General features: G+C 37.4%; 1 protein-coding gene across 1 annotated transcript in view; it reads left to right on the top strand.

Annotated features, from left to right (window-relative positions):
* The window catches only part of PIP5K1B (phosphatidylinositol-4-phosphate 5-kinase type 1 beta), a gene marked incomplete at both ends in the record, with an annotated part of 61,807 nt that overhangs the window by 17,765 nt on the left and 21,469 nt on the right, over window positions 1-22,573 (top strand). Inside the window, 4 exons of the mRNA XM_080637177.1 lie at window positions 6,364-6,481; window positions 10,216-10,368; window positions 12,157-12,456; window positions 21,567-21,778. Of these exons, the coding sequence (XP_080493303.1) occupies window positions 6,364-6,481; window positions 10,216-10,368; window positions 12,157-12,456; window positions 21,567-21,778 (783 nt within the window). The remainder of the gene's footprint in view (window positions 1-6,363; window positions 6,482-10,215; window positions 10,369-12,156; window positions 12,457-21,566; window positions 21,779-22,573) is intronic.

The following is a 22,573-nucleotide window of genomic DNA, read 5'->3' as shown; positions in this document are numbered from 1 at the left end:
AAAAGATTAATTGAGAACCACCATCCAGTTTAAATGGTACTATGCAAATGTGCCATTTGGACTGAGAAAAAATGGCAGCCTGCAGTGACCTAGTTGATTCTGGAGACAGGGTCTGAAGTCTCCCCCAGCTCCTTGAATAGGGTGAGAACACAGGAAGAACTACACTCAGGTAGCATTTTTTTCCTGGCTTTTAAACACCGCTGTGGAAATCCAGCAATGGAGTTGCTTACCTGCTGCTGCAGCAGTGGCTGGAGGGTTCAGTGGGAAGGCTGTGCATCCTGCCTGTGCTCTCTGTGCCCTGTCCTGTGACCCAGCTGTGTGAGGCATATTCCCCCCTTCCTGCGTTATGCTCTATACCCCTGACTTCCTTGGTTGGAGACAGTTCATCTCTTGGTGGTGTATTTTGTCTCCAAACCAGTCATCCCTGCAGTGTGGCCACAGCAATGTTTTCAGAGCTGTTTGGTTCAAGTGTAGAGCTGGCTTCAAGTAAGGTGGCCATAGTTAGAAAGACTCATTGCTGAGCTAATCCGACTATCTGTATCAGACATGGTGGCTCAAGCTGGTCATTGCGGTATGGGGCCATGAAGCTGCCTGTGAGTTGGCAATGTGGGCAGCTTCCTAAGCTCTTCCAGCAGACACATACTAATTAAATAGGCTGGTTTTCTAAAAGCGGTGCTCAACAAGCCAAACAGAAGCTGCTTTGTTCTGTCAGCTAACTTTGGCTAGTGAGTCATATGCAGCTTCAGAAATGCAGAGTATTTGGAGCAGACTGGTATGTTTCAAACTCCATCTCCTTGTTTTCTTAGATGGAGGCTGCTGCTAAGCACAACTGTCAGTCTGACCTTTTTGCAGCAAGGTGGTAATCAGTATTATGCAATTCCCTTGCTAATATACTTTATTTTTAGGGTCTATACCCTTCATATTGAGACACTTGCTATTGTTTCTAGTTTAACTACTAAGTCTGTTAGATGCCTTTGACCTGTATGCACCCTACAGCTACAGTCATCTGTATAGCAAACTCGCTCAATTGCATATTGCTTTCCTGTGATGCTAATGAAACATTATTCAGTGCTTTCTGCTATTAAATGTCAAAAGCTCTGTATTGTATTATGATAGCATATGGATGACAGACCACATAAGTAGTCAGAAGAAAAAAAAGAACCATTCTGGGTTTTACCCTATGTCTAAAACTGAAGTGTACTGTTTTCTTGTATGCTTTTGAGGACTGATGTAGAAAAATGAGGAAAACTGACACTTGCCCTTCGAAGTATATTTGTACCAAACCTATACATTAGGTTTCCTAACGGGCTAAGTAGTGTCTTTGTAATTAAAGAAATATAGAATGCTCTGCAGGCTCGATGTGAATGATACTCAAATGTTCACACTGATGCTTAGTTGTTGTGTAACTTATGCCACTATATATGTTTCCAGTTGGACAGTTTCACAAGACAGATAAGAAAGTGGCCTGAAGCCTTTGATAAAGCCCTGCTGCTCTTCTTTGGTGCTTCAGTTGCAGAGATACACAATATGACCCAAGTTCTGACACACTTCTTATAGCTTGTCAGTAGAGAGATACACAGAGAGGAGGGAGTAATTTCTGTTTGCAAAACAAATAGTATGTGGAATGGGGTTACTGTGACAACAAAAACAAAAAGACATTTATATAAATTACTGGTCTTAGCTACTTCTTTTCCCATAGAAGTGGTTGAATCACCATCCCTGGAAGAGTTCAGAAAACATGTAGATGAGGCCCTTAGTGACATGGTTTAGTGGTGGACTTGGCAGTCCTGGGGTAAAAGTTGCACTTAATGATCTTAACAAGTCAGCTAGGTTGCAAAAGTCCTACAATTCTATGATGCTGTCAAATTCTAGTAAACGTGTGATAACCTGAGTACTTGTGTGATTATGTAGACATATTTAAACTATTTCTACAGTACTCTGATATCCTTTGCTTAAAGGGCATTTCCAGTTGGTTGTGAAATAGTCATCGTTGTAAGAAAATGTCTGTGTGTTCAGCTGTTACATAGATATTATTGACTTTGCTTGTTTTGAAGATATTTACTATTGACAGGTGTATTTCAAAGCTGCCCTGAGGGCAGCTGCTTAGGGTAGCATATAGTAACCAAAAGTGTAGGAGAATATATGGTGGGAAACAAGGATATTACTGCTGGACTTTATCCCACATTATGGAAAAAAAAAAAAAAACACACACACGAATTTGTACAGGGAACCGTAACATTTATTTCCACCATGTAGGAAATAATTGCTTTTCTGAAATGATATAAAGAAAATGAATACACCAAAGCACTACCCAGTCTGTCAGTAGGTATTTATTTGGTACAGTTTGTAAAATTTAAACACATTTTGATTGTGAAAGAGCAGCCTTATCCAAGAACAGGGAAACTAAGATTGCATACTTTTAGTTTTTGATATTGGGAACATTTAACTTTAGGTGTTTTATTTTAAAAAGAGCTGCTTTTAAAAAGGGGAACTGAGGTATTCGTCCTCTTCACTCTTTTTACAGTACATACAAGAAGGGTGTGCATGGGCCCACAACTACAGCATGATTATTTCTTTTGTTAACAGCTACATCAGAGCCCATTAACATTGCTCTGCATCCAAGAGATGCATTTAACCTTCTCTGCCACTTCAGATAGGTGTGCTGTCTCCTAAGTATGTCCTACCAGGGTTAGGCCACAGTAAAAAAAGCTGCCAACAAAAGTATCTGAGTCTCTTGGTTAGCAAAATTCTTCCAAGCCACAGGGTTGTCCATTACAAATATAGTTAGTTTTAGTTCATTTTTAGTTTGATATTGCACCATCTATGCTTTAAATCAACCATAAACATTTAGTAAAAAATAGGTCAAGATGAACATACTGTCATTTCTAGGTGTGCTTGATTAAAAAAAAAATAAATCTAAAATTGAAATATTAAATCAAACTCACACAGTAAGTTTAATATCTCTTTTTATTGTTCTACCTGCCAAGCTTTTGCTTTTGTGTGGTCTTACAGCCAAGGTTATTAAAATACCTCATAAGTTACAACTGCTTCCTAATCTTTCCAAAGCCTATATTGCTTGTGGTAGCTTGTACACAGAGACTTTAATTCCTCAAGACTGCCAGAATCGAGGCTGGTATTAAAAGCCTTTATTTTTCCTTTCCTAAACTATCTGACAGGAAAAAACAAACGATTACCTCCTTTTTTATGATAGAGTACATTTCTATTATATCCAAAGCTCTATTTTGCAGAATAATGTTTTGTCAGCAGATCACAGGTGTTTTTCTTCTTCAACTTCAAAAACATAATTGTCCCCATGAAACTCCCTAACCTGATTAAAAATTGTTTTTAAAAAATTATTTTAAAATAAAAATTGTTATATGTGGTGCATATACTTTATCCAGCAAGACTGAAACACCCGTGTAAAATGTGCCAAGAAAATGTGGGGAAAAAACACAATTCTCAAGAGCTAGTAAAGTGGAAGGTGAATAATTTCGTGTCTAAATAAGGTGAAGGTGTATTTACTTCAAGCATTCTGTACAGTAGAAACTGTCCTTTTCAGGCAAGAATAAAGACATACTCAGCCACAAGGAATTTGAAGTTTTCCGTTGCTGTAGGAAATTACTGGAGGTGAGGCTACTTCTTCTGTTAAAGTACCAACAAAAAAATATTACAAACTTTCTTCCAGAGGAGTTACCAGTAAATCATAAATTTGTGTCAGGCTTGCTTCTTGCATCACACAAGAGCTTACTGTTGGGATCCTGTAAACTATTCTATTAGGCAATGAAGCTGAAATGAATTAGTATGTTTAACAAAAGACCTTTAGTGAAAGGGATTTTTACAGATGATTTTACAAAGAAACTTGTCTGCGTAGTGAAATTGACTATTACACTTGTCATAAATCAAGCTCACATGCTCTAAATACATAAATTGCCTCTGTGTCAAAGCTGTTCCAAAATAATTGCTGTTTTGCAATTATTCTGGAATAAATCTCCAGTTACTATGCATTGCTGTCCACCTGTAGACCCAGAATTGATCATTTTACTCCATATGCTCTCCGTTAAAAAGTTTAGACTCATGGTATTATCATAGCAAACCTATCTTCATTTCAGCCTGGTGAAGTTCCAATCATGGTACATATTCTAGTATAGTAAAGACATGTAATGTACTTATTGCCACACTTTCACAAAAAAAGCTTTTAAGTTATGGTTGCAGGAAGCAGATTCATAAAGGTAGTTATGTACTGAAAGATAGGACTTTTGCACAAAGTTTAGATGATTAATCTTACCTGACAGTGATGTGGTGGTTCAGCAGAGAAAACTCTGTTCTGCGTCTTAACTGTTGGCTTTTTACAATTAAATATATTTACAAGTATGCCTCCAGGTCCCCAGTGTCTCTATAGGTTACTCCTGTGGCATCCTCATATTGAACAAATATTCAGTGAGATGCATCTAGGTATATGAAACTTAATTTAGATGAAACTGTCAGTGTTCTGATCAGCTGAAAGACCTTATAACAAAAAGCGTTAGCCAGTCTTAACTGGAAAGAAAAACTACCAACTTCAGCCTAGTATTCTACTGATTTTCATTATTTGCTATATAATGGAACAACAAAATGCATGTGGATTTGATTTTAATGCCTTGAAATTGTGATACAGTAGATTATAAAGTGATCAGATGAGTTCATTAGGACTAGATAGCCTTCACTAGCTTTTAACTGTATGGTTTAGAACTCCAAGAAGTAGTTTTCTAATGTTTTTGTATTCATTCTTGGTTTTCCACATGTTTTTATTTGTAATTTCCAGATAAAAATCAGGGTTGTGGGGTTTTTTTTCCCTCTTTTTGTCTCCTATTTAAGAGTCTAGAGTATATGCATTCTCAGTCTAGAGCCTGAGAAAGCTTGTTCACCAGCTCACACTGCTTAATTAGCAGTTTAGTTCTGTTGGATTTTGACGGTACATATGCAGAGGCAGCTAAGGTGGGTTGTGTAGAATTCTGTCATCAAATGGCTATTGATGGAAGGTGACAAATTCTTATGACAAGCATTAATTGTACAAGATCAGAGTTCTTAAATATTTTCATGATGCTTAATTTAGCCTTTGCAGGAATGTTGCTTAGAGTTTATTCCTTTTCATAGATGTGTGAATTCATAGCTTTTTTTCTTTTTCTTTTTGGCTATTAGTTACTTTGGATATTCTTCTTGCCAGTCATAGAGGTACATGCTGCATTTCTGAATAATTTAGTTAAGGTAAATGCCTAAAGAAGTACTGGAAGAGCTGATTTCATCCACTGTGTCAAGCCATGGATTTTGTGCTCATTTATCAAACCATTCAGAGACTGACCAAACTTTGTCTTAAAGCTGTTCTTGTTTGTGTTGAAATCATAGCATAGAACTTTTCTACTTAAAAGCCTTCTTTTGGTTTCATCATAAATGAAACCACAAGCGAGTGGGGTGAGGGTGGTGGTGTTGTTTTTGGTTTGTTTTTTTGTTTTCTTCTGGCAGGATTTTGCTCCTCACCTGTTCCTTTAGCTGATTTGTAGGCCGGGAACCCTAGCAGTCTCTGTGCCTCTTCTAGTTTGAATCTGTAGCTTGCATATAACTGCATACCATTCTGAAGAATTCCCCTAAGGGTCTGTACCCTATGTTCCTATTTAACCAACTGAGCATGTAAGTTTGTGCTGGTTTAGATTGAAGCAAGTTAAAAAATATGACTTGACAGGAAGATAAATAGAAAACCACTTTAAAGTCAGAGACTAATGCTGAGAATGCTGTTTCATAAATAAGGCAGAGCCAATCAATGTTTGCTGGCATCAAAAAATGTGTATAGTTCTGCATCCTTCCCATTGCCCTGGCTGCACAATTCTGCCCTCTGTGCTGTGCTGTCCTTAGTATCCATCTGACTTCTCTGCAAACCAGTTCAGGTCACCAAGTGAGTATGAAATTGTTTTGCTGCACTGACTTCCAAAATTTTTTCAAGAACTTATATGAGGTGGTGGTGACCCTTCCTGTGTCAGTAAACTATTAGGCTGGCTACCTTGGAGGGCTATGAGAAATTGTAGCATTAGTTTAAACCCAATATTTATGTAAATGGATATGGGTGGTGAAAACAGTCATTCCCTTTAAGGTGCAAAAAAGGAATTTGCTGGCTCTATCGTATTATACGTCTCAGACGTCTATTACACTGACTAATGGTGATAGGGAGGTTTATCTGCATTTGTGACTTTTGTCTCGGAAGGCCAATGGTTGAGTTAAGCAACTTTACAGTAAAACTAGCTGCAAGAAGGAAGTTGCTAAAAAATGCTCAAAAATAATTGGGTTTGGTTTTGTTTTTTTTTTTTTTTTTTTTTTTTTTTTTTTTTTTTTCAGTGAAGGGAGCAATCTCACCCCTGCTCATCATTACCCTGACTTCAGATTTAAGACGTATGCACCTCTTGCCTTCCGCTATTTCAGAGAACTTTTTGGTATCAAGCCTGATGATTACTTGGTAAGAGACTGCAGTTTTCTTTTGAGTTACAAATTATTCTAATATGTACTAGTTTCATAGTGAAAGAAAAGGATGCTTTAATGGTGCCCAAATGGATAGTAAATTTTATTTGTGAAGTAGTTCATAACTAGTGAATACTTCTAGTGTTTTACAAAAATTTTAATTCTGCATCTTTCCTATAAAAACCTGCCTTGCTAATTGACTAGTATTAATGGACTTGAGTCGTTCAGGTTTTGGTTCTAGAGAAGATATAATCAGTAGCTGTGTGACTTCTACCAAATCAGTCCTAATAAAGTGCTCTCGTATTATTTACATTCACTTCATTAAATACATGTTTGTCTGTCTGCAGATCTTCCCATGTAGCCCTGAGAAAAGTAGGTGGCAGGCCAGAAAAGAAGTGCTTCGGAGTATCGCCTTCGTTCTCTGTCTTTTATAGTTTGAAGACTTACTTCTCCTCAATATTGAGCTGTTTAAGTGAGAAAGAAGAGATGTATTTGCTGCTATCATAAAAGCAGTCTTTACTTGGTAAAACCACTTTGTGCACTGTCAGGAACAAGGATCCACTATTTTACTTAACCAGGAGTTCTGCTTTTGGAAGGGTAGTGTGAAAGAGCTAAATTTTCTAGATGTTTGCCTCGTGTCCAGTATGTCTCATGGCAGTCCACCCAACAAATCAGAGTCCCAGTACAAATTAGCACTTTCATATGTCAGAGTTTTATGTTAATTCATTCTTTTTCATTTTAAAGCTATTCTCCCTTGTCCTATTCACTGCATGTCCTTGTAAGAAGTTCCTCTCCAGGTTTCTTGTAGGCTCCCTTTAGTTAGTTGAAGGCTGCTATAAGGCCTTCCCAGAGCCGTCTATCCTCCAGGCTGAACAAACCCTGCTGTTCCAATTTGTCTTCATAGGAGAGTTGCTCCAGCCCTCTCATCATCTTTGTGGCCCTCCTCAGGACTTGCTCAGGCAGTCCAAGGTCCCTCTTGTGTTGTTGCCCCCAGAGCTGAGCACAATACTGCAGGTGGGGTATCACCAGAGCAGAATAGAAGGGGAGAATCACCTCACTCAACCTGCTGGTCATGCTCCTTTTGATGCAGCCCAGCACATGGTTGGCTTTCTGGACTGCGAGCACACACTGCCGGCTCATGTTGAGCTTTACATCAGCCAACACTACCAAGGCTTTCTCCTCAGGGGTACTTTCAATCCTTTCATCCCCCAGCCTGTATTGATACTGGAGATTGCCCTGAACCAGGTGCAGGACCTTGCACTTGCCTTTGTTGAACCTCATGAGTTTCCCATGGGCCCACTTCTTGAGCTTGTCAAGGTCCCTCTGGATGGCATCTCTTCCCTGCAGTGTGTCAACCGCACCACACAGCTTGGTGTTATCGGCAAACTTGCTGAGGGAGCATCAATCCCACTGTCCATGCCACCAACAAAGATATTAAACAGCACCAGTCCTAATACCAACTCCTGAGGAACACCACACGTCACTGGTCCCCACTTGAACATTGAGCCATTGACTGCAAGTCTTTGAGTGCAAACTTCCAGCCAAGTCCTTATTCACTGAGTGGTCCATCCATAAAATCCGTGCCTCTCCAGTTAGGAGATGAGGATGTTGTGAGGGAGAGATGTGTCATTATGTAATAAGTTGCTTGTGCATTTGGCAAAAAATGAAGTATGCTGGCAGTGTTGTTAGATGCTAAAAAGACTGCACTTCCTAGAGTAAAGCTATTGTTGCCTGCAACTTATATTCCATCTAGGGAAGCATTTGCAGTAGCATCAATTAAAGATTATAGAATGACTGCTTGCTGGTGTTACAATATTTGTGACACTGTTGAACTACAAAACGTATAAGGGAAATTTCCAGTAAAGGCAGCTTATTGCAGATTCTTTTTCTTCTTGGCACAGCAAAAGACTCTAGTAGTATGTTTCCAAGAAATGGGAGCTAGTAGAGAAGCTAGCTTCAAGATTAAGTGCACCTTCTTTTCTTGAAAATGCGAAAGCAGATTGACTTCAACAAACATATTTTTCTGAAATATAGTTGGAATTTCAGTGTGTGTTGTGGTAACTGATGTATACATCTGTTAGGGTTAGCAGGTCAGGATCTATTTCTGTTGTCTCTGGTTCTAAATGGGCAAACACTTCGCAATCAGAGCAGGTTGCAGTCCCTTGAGGTCCAGAGGCAGATGTGATCAGAGGGGGTACTATGATTATAAAACAAAACTAGCTTTAGTTTGGGCTGCTTTTCCAAATTGGTCATGAACAAAAACATCTGTTTAAGAGTTTGTTCACAATAGTATGTGTCAGGATTCTGGCTGAACAGACTCCCTCATTTCTGTGAAATGTGGATCTATCATGTTGTGAGTGAAGTTCCAATTCAGTATGTAAAATACGCTATTATAACAATATGCCAAGTGTTGGTCCAATCGTGGCTGAAGGGGAAAGTAAAGTAAAAAGAGGAGAAATAACAACAAGCATATGTGAGTTGTCACTGTTGTTTTGCAATGAAAAAATCTCAAAGATTTATAGTTTCACCTTTTCCAAGGAGGTAAGCGGTAACATGCTATAGGAGTCAGGCTTGATAACAAGGGTGAATATATTTGAGCAGCTGGTAGAATTAATTGTCACCTCATGGGGTAGTGGTATTTTGCAGGGAAACTTCTTGGTCGTAAAGTACTTAATTGCCAGGAACTTGAGGATTTTCTTACTTTTCAGTTTTGATTTGGCTTTCACAAGCATTCAGTCAAAACCAGCTGGGCTCTTTGTATAGCAGCAGTTGCTGGGTAGACATATTTTACAGGAATGAATTCGACTGTAAAACGACAGTTTAGGTTGATAACTTGTGCTTACGCTATACTGTTTTATTGAGCTTTAATGTTTAAGATAATTAGTTTCAAATGCTTACAACAATAAGAATTACTCATGAAGCTTTATATATTTTGGCAAGAAAAACACAGGGGTTGCAATACAACTACTGATTTGTGCAGTATGTCTGTTGTTACATACCAGTGTTGTTCTATCAGTAGACAAGGGCAACTATAGGATTAATAAGAAAGGACTCTGTATTAATTGGAACTGAGTGAACTTGGAGAATGAGGGAGAAAAAGAAAAATTTTTATAGCTTGCAAAATTCTCTTAAAAACTGTGATCATGGGAAAAGCCTCAGTTAGAGCCAGGATAAGAAAATGCATTAAAGCAATGCTTGGAGTCCATGGGAAGCATGCTTCTTTAGTTCAGGTTTTCACAAGCGAACATACTTATTAGATTGTATCACTTTTCTTTGCTATCACCAGTTGCTGAAATCAGTGGCAAGACTCCAGTTGAATTTAATGAAAGCTGTTTTCAAGAAACAAAACTGTTTTTTCTTGTGGAGTTGCTCAACTCATCTTTGGCAATACACAATAAATCAGATATTTGTTACTAAAACCGTTAAGTCCTTTTGCTCTGAGAAGACTGGAAGACATAGTGTACTGCTAAGAATAATTCCCTGGTGCCTACAGTACTCACAATTCAAATCCTGTGTAATTTTGTTTCTTTTAAAGACTGAAGCCATAAAATATTGGCCTGGAATTTTCACTATACATTTATACTGCTGTAAATTTAGGGTTTCTGTGGTTGAAGACTGAAGAATAAGCTCCATGATTCTCTTGTGCCCATCTGAACCTGCAGTTCTTTGTTTTAAAAATGTGTTTGAATAAAGCATGCATTGGCAGTGAAAACCAATTTTTGTTTCTTTCAGTACTCCCTCTGCAGTGAGCCTTTAATTGAATTATCCAACCCAGGTGCCAGTGGGTCCTTATTTTTTGTAACTAGCGATGACGAGTTCATCATCAAAACAGTTCAACACAAAGAGGCTGAGTTTCTTCAGAAGCTCTTGCCAGGTTATTATATGGTAAGTAATTTAAGTCTGTATTTTACCTGTGGCATTCCTGTTTCATGTCACACTTCTGAAGATTTAGTTTCATTTGGTTTTTAATCCTTCATTGGCTTTATCCATGTTTCTTAATATTTTTGTCATTTTTTTACCCCTAACGGAATGAATAAATATAAATCAAGAATATATTTAAGATAATAATAGCTGCTATTTTAGCATTCAGGATGAAGCTGAATGTCATCTTCTGATTTGATACCAGACTTTCCTTCTAGTAAGTTAGTGACAAAAAAAGGTTTCTGAATTTCTAATTTTACTTTTTTTCTCCATTTTGTGTTTGTTGATCCTTCGCATTTCACTCAGTGGACAAAGAAATTAGACTGGTCAGTTTCACTTTTGTTTCTGGATTAGTTATAATTTCCATTTCTTGTGTGTTAAAACAATGATGTAAAAATGTATTTATACGTATAATTTGTTCAAAACTTTATTTTTAAACTGAGCTTTTTGAGAGCTAATGCTAAGTTGATTGTATTGTTTTATGTGTGTCCATCATCAGAAAGGGAAACCATTGAACCAAAGTAAGTACAACTTAATTCTCCTTTTCTTTTTAAACAAAAACCACTCATATATGACTGTATGACCTTTGAAGGTCCCTTCAAACCCAAGCTATTCTATGGTTCTATGCATATGAACAGAGATTCTTCCTTACTTTTCTTTCTTTGGTTTCTTAAGTAGACATTAGAAAAGTTACCCTCTCCCTTGTACTAAAAATGAGGAATATTATCATTATTACACTGAAATACATGGATTCACTGTTTGCTTAAAAAAAAATAGAAATGCACTGGCAGCATCAAAAAGAGCAATGGTGGCTGGTACCTTTTCTGTTGTTGTTTCTAATCTTTATAATCAGCTTAGCATAAGCTTGAGTTAGTACAAGTGAATATAAGGCCACTTTGCTTTGTTCCTGAGAACTTTGTTCTCACTGCTACCATATGCAACAGTTTCTAAAGTATAAAACTTTAATCACTGTGATTATTTCTTTTGAAAGCACTTTCTTCCCATGGTTGTATATTGTGACTTATTAAGCTTGTAAGATGGGAAGTTGTTTTTCCCATCTTACTTTTCATGCCAAAAACTGAGAGTAGTTTCAGAAGGATGATTTTTGATCTCACCTCTTTTGTCCTCTCCTAGTTGTTTGGGGGTTATTTTGCCTATTGGGGAATTTGGATTATGTCACACTTTTCTGATGATCAGTTGTGGTTCTGTTATGACCTTACACACCTGTGGAGATAGCTTGGTCATTTGGCACTGACACTTAATGTGGAAAGCCTTGTGGAGACAGTTCTGCTTTTCAAAATCCAAGTCAAGGTAATGAGAACTACATTTGACCAAACCTCCTTCCATCAGGTGGAATGCAAGGTTGTTCAAGTCAGAGTAAATAAACTAAATCTTTGGGAGTGCTGTGGTTTAAACTGTACCATCTATTAGAAAGAAAATTAATTCTACCTCATCTGAAACAAGCACAGGTATGCTTTAGTCTGTTCTTTTTGTCTTCTAATCTGCTCTTTCATGGAACGTGAGAAAGACAAATCTGGCATAAATACAGTTACTGCTTAGCTCTTGGCCTATCTAAGTTCGTGGCAAAAAAAGCAGTATTTATGCTAGCTGTCTCAAAATACAGTCTCACAAAGAAAATTAATTGGTCAAAGAAACAGTACTGGATAAGAAAACATGCACAGGTTTTTTTTATGTTTGTTAATGTCCTTTGGTGCTGGAAATAGATATATTTAACAATCTCTTTTGTTTTAGAATCTGAACCAGAATCCAAGGACTCTTCTACCCAAGTTTTATGGGCTGTACTGCGTTCAGTCAGGAGGCATTAACATTAGAATTGTTGTAATGAACAATGTTTTGCCACGAGCCTTGAAAATGCATTTCACATATGACTTGAAAGGCTCCACATACAAACGGAGAGCATCAAGAAAAGAGAGGGAAAAGTCCAACCCTACATTCAAAGACTTGGATTTCTTGCAAGATATGCATGAAGGGTTGTATTTTGACTCTGAAACACACAGCGCACTAATGAAAACACTACAGCGGGATTGTCGGGTAAGTAAAAAATACTATTTCAGCTTTTGTGTTTGCATCTGTTATATATTTACCTCAGCAAAACAAAGAGTGGGATGTGGCTTTGTAAGTTTAACCTCCATTCCTTTTCTATGGAGTTTAATTAGGAAAAACCTGTGAATGTCAAAGCACTGATGAAGCCTGTATTTTAGTTAAGCAGCTGGGATCTGAGGTCATGGAATCATAGGTGGGAGTTGGAAGGGATCCACAACAGTCATCAGGTCCAACTCCTGATGCCCACAGGACAATCTGAAAATTAAACCGCGTATCTAATACTGTCGTGCAAATACTTCTTAAACACTAACAGGCTTGGGGCTGTGATCACTTCCCTGGGGAACTAGCTCTAGTGCTTGATCATCCTCTCACTGGAGAACTTTTTCCTAGTATCCAATCTGAACTTTCCTGAGCAACTTTAAGCCATTCCCTCTCATCCTGTCAGCAGGCACCAGAGATCAGCACCAGCCTTTCTGCTCCTCTCATGAGGAAGTGGTAAACAGCAATGAGGTCACCCCTCAGTCTCATGTTCTGTAAGCTGAACAAATCTAATCTCCTCATCAGTTCCTCACAAGTTAAGTCCTTTAGTGCTTTTACCAGCTTTGTTGCCCTCCTTCGGACAAATGCTAATATTCTTATATTGCTTTTATTCTGTGGAGCCCAAAACTGCATACAATACTTGAGGTGAGGCAGCACTAATGCTGACTGTACTGGGACAATCTTTCAAGCAGTTGGCTATACTGTGCTTAATGCACCCCACGATAAGGTTGGCCATTTTGCATGCCAGGGCACGTTGCCAACTCACTGAGTTTATTATCCAGCAAAACCTTGAGATCCCTTTCTGCAGGCTGTCTCCCTGTTTGTCTGTACATCCAGGGTTACACTGATCCATCTGTGGATCAAATTACTGTAGGAAAGTAGTCTAGTAGAGGTTTTTTAGATTCTAGTTCTTGCTTTCCACTAATTTGGAGATTTTAATTATTTTTTTCTGAGGCACAATTAGCCCTGTGGTACTGTTGTTACATATGATAACAGAGCTTGTAACATATGATAGCAAGCTTGTAGAGCTGCAAGCTCAGTACTGCTTCAGTAAGTCTGTAAATTAACAAGAACTAGGAAACTGAAGGGTGAGTGTGTGTCTGTCTGGTGGCAGCAGTCTTATTTCTGGGGCAAAGTAATTTCTTCCTCAATGAAAGGTAGTGCTTACTGTCTACATAACATTTTCAAGGCAAGAGAAGGATACCTGCCATTGTCCTTTGGGAGGACCTTAGTGAATGGACTCAGTGCCTATTGTGGACAGGGAAAATTGCTGTAAAATTGATTTTTTTTCTGTTCAAAGGTAAGAAAATATAAAGTAGGTAAAAGGGGAGTTATCCAGGTCTCAGAGTTTCATAAGGTTCACAGTTGTTGTGGAAAGAGAAGATTGCCTTTGTCTGAGAGGAATTCTGAGTGTTGCGTAAAACAACTCATCACATAGAAGAGGCATCCTGAATGTCAGTTTGTTGTTTGCTGCCACCTCTGGTGCAAGATGGAAAGCGTTGGTTTTGCACATGAATAGTGCTTTTTGTTTAATTATCACAGAAGTCTGCAATGTCTTGTGCCTGGTTTGTAAAGCTGGGTGATCTCATGTTCAGCTGCATGTGCAGGGTGAAGCATTTATCTAACACCACACATTGTTCTTTCTGTAGCCTCTTGCAGTGAGTGTTTCCTGAGCTCCTGCCACGTATGATAATGCAAAATGCGTCACTATGTCACATCTGGGGATCTGGATACCCTTTTGTGCATCCTCCCACTTGCCAAAGGTTACCCAATGAAAACCGGGGGGGTCTATTATATAGAAAATAATACATGGCATCTAAAAGAGGGAACTGGACTAAAAAGTGAAAACAAGAATCAATCATTTCATTGTTATATAGACAGGGTACTCTTACTGGTTCTTTGAAAGTAGGGTAAATTCTTGCTACATGTTACTTGAGTGCTGAACCATCATGTTTCTCAGTGTGTTAATTGTAGATTAAGAACTCTCAAATTAGTCTGGAGTTCTTAAAGGTCCAGCTAAATCTTTCTGCCTAATTGGTATAGGGATGGCTACTTAGCATGAGTGATAACTCACCTAGATTTTTAGGGCTTCAAATCTTGCCATCTCTTTCTCATTTTATTCCAAAGTAAGAAAGTTAGTGTAGACACTGGAATTAAAAATTCATTAAAGAAAGGAAATGAGCTTACCAGTATTTTAGGACTAAGAAATTCTCTTAAATTTGGATTATATTTTCATTGTTCATATTTGTAATCAGAATCAGTAAGCAATGTTTTGGGTTTTTTACCTGCTTCTTCAATATAAACATTCCAGGCTGTGGTAGGCCCCCTCCTCCTTAAGCTCTGTCACTAAGTACAGAAGCCTGGCAGAACTTGCTGGTGATGACAAAGAAGGAGGTGGAGACCTGCTGTGATCTGTGTCTGCTGTCACTATATCACCCACCCCTTTCAGCAATAGGCCCACATTTTCTTTGGTCAGCCTTTTACCACTAATACAGCAGTAGAAGCTCTTCTCTATGCCCTTGACAATCTCTTGCAAATATCAACTCTATCTGAGTTTTGGCTTCCTTGGCAATAATTGCCATATCCCTACGTGCCCCAGCAGTGTTTGTCAATTCCTCTTTCGTCACCTGTGTATCCTCCCCTATCCTGTATGCTGCCTTTTCACATTCAAGCTGTGGCTTCCTTGCTTAGCTGAGCTGGCCTCCTGATACATCTCCTCAGCCTGACACAGAACATCTTGTGAGTTGACACAGGGCAACCTCCCCAGAGAAGGGCAGTAGAAGGTATGACAGTGGTGGACCGCTGCTGGAGTATGAGTTCTTGTCTACCTTCCTCCAGCTCTGATGAGGAGGTACGTGATCTGCGTGGTTAGAGGATGGAGCTGAGTGGCTTGGTCTGGTATCTCCAGTAGCAGCTTCAGATGATGTTCTGGGACAAGTATAGCTTGATAGCATTCTCCAGCTCCTGCATTCCCCTGCCTGTTATGTTCACACAGTAGGTGATAGGTCAGAAAGCTCTGCACACAAACCATTTCACACTTTTTGCACCTTAGCTAAACCAAGAAGTGTAACATTACATAGTGTTCCTAAAGATGTAATATTCCTGAGTTTCTCATACATAAAATGTAAACAACTGAAAATTTGAGCTAGCTTTCAAATTCTTGACTATTGCTGAGACTTATTATAGCTATCCTATCCTTGCCAGTAGGCACTATCATAGTTACTGGGGGTGTAGGGGTGATGAGACAGGGAACATACTACAGGCTAATGGTACTAAAAATAAAGAATTTCACTTGTCTGAGCAGCTTTCCTAAAAATCTTTGGTTTGAAGCCTTACTTATTTCAGAGTTCTTTAATTTGTAAAGCCTATGTGCCTGTATTTTGTATAATGGTAAATACTGAGAATATTGGAAGGTAGTTTCAGTAGCTGTGATTTTTTTTAGTAATCATGCTCTTTGCTAGTCTGATTATTGTATAAAATTGTTAATTATTTAAGAATAGCTGAGACTCTCTAATTTCCAAATAAAATTAGTCTTATAAATATTAACAGAAACTGTTCTGCTCATGAATGAGACAAAGAATTAAAAGTTCACTGAGAAGTAAGATTTAAATAATCTTTATTGATTTCTTCTTCACCTCTTTCTGTAAGACATGTCTTGCTGCAGATAAGGAAACCAAAACCTTTCCCAATGGTCAAAGACTGACTTGTTGTTCCCTCTGTGGCAGAACACTTTAGTTTTGTAGTCGACTTCTGCATTAGAAAATTAGGAGAATGATTAGATGCCTTATAGGAATATTGTCAGGATTATTTAGCTAATATCTCTACTTTAATCTGAAGGATACTTTGTGGATGCCATTTTTTTGGTTTGTGGTCAGAAAAGGAGTTCATGTCATGGAGGTTTCTTTTCTTTCTCATTGCTTAAAATCTTTCAAGACAAGAAGGACAAAACACATTGCTACTAAGACTTTTAAGTAGAACTAGAAGCCAAAGAACAGAATTCATAGTTGTTTTGTGCTGAAGCAATGGTGACAGAGACCTTGTATGTTCAATTTATTAGCTGGATTTTTCAACACCCTTGGTAATGTGGGAAGTTGTTGATTTTCTTGTCTTTTTTTTTTTTTTTCCCCTACCTCAAAGGTTCTACGCAGATTATTCTTTAGCCCAGATAATTTTAGTGACCCATTCTACAGCGTGTCCTTACAAACAGTAGTGTTGGCGCAACTTGAAGGAGTATTGAATTTGCAGTACAGAGCAGAAATAATAGATGGCATGTCATGGAAGTAAAGAATGTGCTAATCTTAGATGAAGGCCCTCTTTTTAAAAAATGGTACTTTGAGGAAAGTGGACATGTAGTGATACTGCCAATCTCCTGTATCTTTAGGTATTATCACTCCTGTAGTATCAATTTAAATTCAAATTTCTCTTCATTTCTACTTTGTAAATCAGAAACAAGATTGTAGTTTTTAGGATTTAACAGTATAGGAGTCAACAGTATAGTTAACAATATGTCTTAAGAATTCTGTTGAAATGAGAAGTGACTTCACATGTGCTTTGGAGGGGTTGGTGATTCATTTTCACAAGATAAATTGTTTCTAAACCAGACCCATTGCTAGGCATTTGACATTTGCACAATTGTTCCAAAAAAATGCTTATTATGCAAATAGTACTTTATTTTGTGGGATTTTTTATATATTTCCTTATGTTGAACAGTAATTATTGATTCAGTGTAGAATCAATCTTCTTTATGTCAGTTTCTGTGTCCCATTTCCAAAATTCTTGTAGAAGAGGAAACACTTACATGCATGGTTAACCTTTTACGGGTTTTTTGTATTTCATAAGCTTGTGAAATTATATTTTTTTTAGTAGCATTTTCCTTAATTCTTCTGAGAAAATGACCTGCTGACTTGAGTTTTTTTGCATGGTTTGCAACATGAATGTAGATTTCTCTGAGAGACATACACAGCTTGGGCCGGCTGCATCTGAAATAAAAATGCCATGGCAGAAATACATGCTCTGCTCTATTAGTCAGTGGCTGAGATAGCTGAACGTAACCCCATCAAAGATGATTCACAGAATGCTTTAACATCTGATTAGCTCAGATTGAAAAACTGATTCAGGGAATTATTTTTCCATGTTTTGAAACAATGTATTTTGTGATGCCATTTCACTGTGGGTTTTATGTGGTATGAAAGCAAAATTTTGCTTAAGGTTAGAAGGGGATAAGTGACATTTGCCATCTGAAAGTTGTCAAAGCAGCCAAAGCCAGCGTAGTAAGCAGTACTTGGTGACCAAGTGACGACATTGTGCTGACAGAATCTGTGTAGCTAGTGAAATACAGAAATACAAATTAGATGAACAATTTAATGTCGAATTAAGTAATTAAATGTTTAGTTGTCATTATTGAGTACAACACTTAATCATGCTGTGTACTAACAAATAAGAATATTCGTGCTGGAATCTTCCAATGCCATTTTGCTAGCAAGGTGCATTTCAGAGCAGTTATATGAGTAAAAATCGGATTTCTCTCACTTTTACTATACAAGGAGTGTATTTCTGGGACCTAACATCAATTTCTAGTGATCTCACATGGATGACAGAGTCATAGAATCATAGAATAGTTAGGGTTGGAAAGGACTTTAGCATCAGATGTTCTGCAGGACTTTCTCATTTTCCTATGAATCTAGCCCTTTAATACTGTGATTTGTTTGTTTTTCGTTAGATTAGGATCTCATTTTGGTACCTTCCTAGCAAAAACTTGCTGCTGCTTCTCAAAAGCAGTTCCATCTAAAATCATCGAAGCTATTTGCAAGCAACCCTTGACTCAAGAAAAGGCTTATGACTTTTTGTGTTATCATTGAATGCTGCATGTGTAAGAAATAGCTTGATGTGCTGCATCTGTAACTTTTCTTTAGCAAATCAGATTAATTTCTACAACTGTGTGTGTGCAAAATGTGTTATTTACACATTTTAAAATAATCATGGTTTGAGATGTTAGATATTAATGATGATGATCTTAAGGTCCTTTCCAACCCAAGCCATTTTATGATTCTATACATATGTGAGGACCTTTCAGATATATTCAGCTAGAAATTCCACTGTCTGAAATAAAATTTTTCTTAATACAGACTAAAGAGTTTGACATGAAGTACATTCTTGTTGAACGCTGATGTCTGATATTCTTCCTTGTTATTCAGGTTAATTATTTTGTATGAGATTTTTTCTTAGAAACAAATAGGGGAGTAAAACATGCTTAGATTTGGTCAAAAGATGGGTATCTGGATAAGGACTGATTGATTCAGTTATCGAATTTCTAAGGGGAGATAATCAGAACTGTATATCAAACCAGTAGGCAGACAGAGGGGTAGATACTATTATGACATCCTCAAAACTTTGTAGTCTATGCAGTTGTGCATCTGAGTAGGACCATGAATAGGGTATCCTGGTGACAAGAGCTGAAATTCGTATGCTGTGTGCTATTTGTAAGAATCTGTACAGCAGTTAATACATTGGATGTGCAGGTGTTTCACTTTTATAATGAACTGGAATAATAAAAAAAAAAGCTACTTGTTTTTATGATATTTTTCAGTAATCCTAGAACAAAGTCATAAATAGTCAAAGAATAGTCCATTTTATAGTACAAGTAGTAAAGGTTTAAGTGACAGTGGTGAATTGATGCAGTCAGAAATATTAATTTTACTGCATAAAAGGTAGCTTGTTGAAGAAGCAGCAGCACATGATACCACAGCATTCCACGAGGCTACATCCATGAGGTTATGTAACTAGGGTAGTTAAATCATGATGTGTCTAATGTAATCTAATTCAAAAGGTGCTACAGAATAGGCTGAAGACAGAGCTGTCAGCTGTTATGTTCATAACTGTAAAATAGGAGTGGCAATGCTTTTTCCAAGCCTGACTAGCTGCTGTAGTCTGGCTTTACATAAACAGTGTTGCTGACTGTACTACTAAGGTAGGTATTTTTGCAAATGATGAATTGGTGGAGGGTTTTTTGGTTTTTAGTTTGGGGTTTTTTTTTCAGTCTACCTAGAATCTACTCTCAGTATTTGGTGGCTGACATCCACTGATTACACACTTCTAATGAACGCATAATATAATAATTTCTTTTTGAGAAAGTCTGAGTAGAAGATAGCAATAAGCAATCAATAAAGTCTAGAACTTATTTGACACCCGGTGTCTGTGCCTTTGTACCTATTAGTTGCACTATTTTTGCAATTCATAATTGTAAAACAGGAAGTTATTCTAGTGGGTGTTATCCCACGCAATACTAAATAGTATTTAATTTCATTAATTAGATTGGAATTAGATTACATTTCATCATCATGGTGTATGATAATTTAGAAATATGCTTTTTTGTCCTGTCCTGAAATCCTGTGTAAGCTCTGTCATCAGAGGATGCTTTGGAGTACTGAGAGTCATAGGTTAGCAGTCTCATTCTTGTTCCATTTGAACTACCCCACCTCTGTTCAGGATTATTCCAAGAAAGATGTTTTATAAAATCCTCACTTGTGTCTAGAAATCCCCATGATGCTGTGCCTTTCTGTGCTTAGATTACAGTGTGTTATGTTTTGTTTCTTCACTTTGAATGCTTAAAACAGTGCTAAAATTAAGATGCCATGTTCTTCATGGAAGAGAAATGCCAGAGATTTAAAAGAACTCAGCTGTATTGTACATTTGGCTTCTACTTAACATAATGAGTACATAAGAAGTACTGATGGAGTGGAACAGAGCTTTCCTACCTCTGCCTATATACTTTTAGCATTGGAGTTAAAATTATCTCTAGAAACATATTAAGTAGTAGATTCCCTTTTCTTCCTCATACAGTTTCACAGACCACAGACTTTTCCTGGTGATTGCCAAAAAAAATCTCATTTTGGATTTACAAAATGTGTTTCAGAGGTCACAAGCCATCTTGGTGTTTCGTGTAAAAAATATTTATACTTTGATAGTCTTCATCAAAATTATATACTTGCAGTTACTGCTCTTTATTTGTCGTCTCTGCAAAATCAGATTTTGTTCTTGTTCATGTAAAAAGATGTACTATTGCCTCTTGATTCTGATAAAAAATTATATGAATTGTTCATTGTTAAGTTGCATGAGGTGAAGGAGAGGTAAATGGCACAGCATATCCTTCCTGATTAATACTGGTTTTTCTCCCTTCGCTTAGCATTGCTGTTATGTAAAATACTGAACACAGTTGTTGTCTGCTCACAGTTTGGTTATATTGCTAGATGTGATTGCAGACTGTTATAGTTCACCTTTGCATAGTGACTTGAACTGTATTGCCTTTTAATGGTAGTATGTCAGACTTCATAATGATGTAACTGACTAGAAACTTATGATAGTACATGTGCATGAAAGAAGAAAGGGAACTTGCCTACTGGCAGAGGCAAAATAGTTGGTAGAGCTAGAAGAGAAAGCTGTTTGGTTAAGTCATGCTTCAGAAATAAAACTGCCGAATAAAGAAAGATGCATGATTTTTGCACCAAAATTCCATCTGCTGTTAATGAGACGGTGGTAGCAAATGCTTTTTTTGATAAGTGAAAATTCTCCAAGTATACTTTCTCAATTATAAATAGGAAGTGGAGGAGAGGTAGAGAGTAGTGTAGGAAAAAATGCTCTGTAAAGTCTGGAGCATGCATTAGCAGTGACTTTAAAGATGTTTGTAGTTCATAAGCGTGTGTTGGAACTATTAATTGATTATTTGCTATAAATAAAAAAAGGTGCTAACTGGACATACATTCCTTGACTACAAAGTAACATTGGGTTACCTTTCAGCTATGCATCCTTCATGCCCACTTATAACAAGAGCATTGAGCTAATTAGGTAACTAGCACTTTGAGTTATGTGGAGGTTTTGTTTATATTAATGTATGATAATATATATTAATATATTTTTAATTACAATTTTACATATTTTGCTAATAAGATAAATTTGTGCTTTGAAGGACTACTTTTACTGAAGTTTTCAAAATAATGCTGTGTAATTCATATTGTATGTAGTCTTCATTTGTTTTAGTACAGCCATTTCTTCTTTGTTGATAGGTTCTAGAAAGTTTTAAGATCATGGATTACAGTCTGCTACTGGGAATCCACATACTGAACAGTAACATGAAGGAAAAAGAGGGAGAGAGTTCCCAGGGTGCATCAGATGGAAAGCGTCCTGGGGGGCAGAAAGTTCTCTATTCTACAGCCATGGAGTCTATACAGGGCCCTGGAAAGACGAGAGACTCTGTCACCACTGGGACAACAAACACGTAAGTGCCAGAATGTGCACTTAAGGTTACTATTAAAACTTGCACATTCTGTTTCTTCAGTCTGTGACACTTGGTATTAAAAGGCAAAACATTCAAGAGTATACTGCATTTCAGAAATTGAAAGAGTAAGCCTCCCTCCCCATTCCTTCCTCACCCCCTACCCTCAAGAAAAAATGCTGGACCCTCAAGATCTGCTGCAGAGCAGGAAATGAAAGTGTTGATTAGATTGTTTATCTTTAAATACACAATGACAAATTTGGTTAATTCAGAGTGACTTATGTATGAACAAGGGCATTCACTTATGAAAGAGGTATTATGAGACAGCTATTACAAGAATCTCAGGTATAATCTAATTTTAACTGGAAACAGCCTGATGAGCCATACTATTTATCAATATTGAAAAGGAAATTCCTACAGTGGTTATTTTCATCTCAAATTATTATATATGATATGTAGAACTCTGTCATCCATCACTGAAGTGCAGTCCTATCCATGTACAGTGGATACTTCCTGAGATAAGAACTGCTGCTTTCCTTTTGTTTTTCTACCTAGCAAAAATTGCAGTAGGAATTTTCGTATATAGAACAGTAGGTTTTGTATTATTTCCTCTGGAATACATTCAGTATTAGAGCATTATGTTCACCATTCTCATTCTATATATTCAGTCATCTGTTATAATAAGGGTTTAATTTCAAATTAAGGATATACTCTTCTGGTTCTCAAGTGAACTGTCTAGGTAAATACAACTAATGATATAGAAACGTGCTTAAATCTACAGCTAGCAAATAGGAGAAT

The sequence above is a fragment of the Psittacula echo genome, assembly GCF_963264785.1.
Source record: "Psittacula echo genome assembly, chromosome: Z".
NCBI lineage: Eukaryota > Metazoa > Chordata > Aves > Psittaciformes > Psittacidae > Psittacula > Psittacula echo.
The sequence above is the reverse complement of the archived record's forward strand: the minus strand, read 5'-3'. Positions and strand labels throughout refer to the sequence as shown.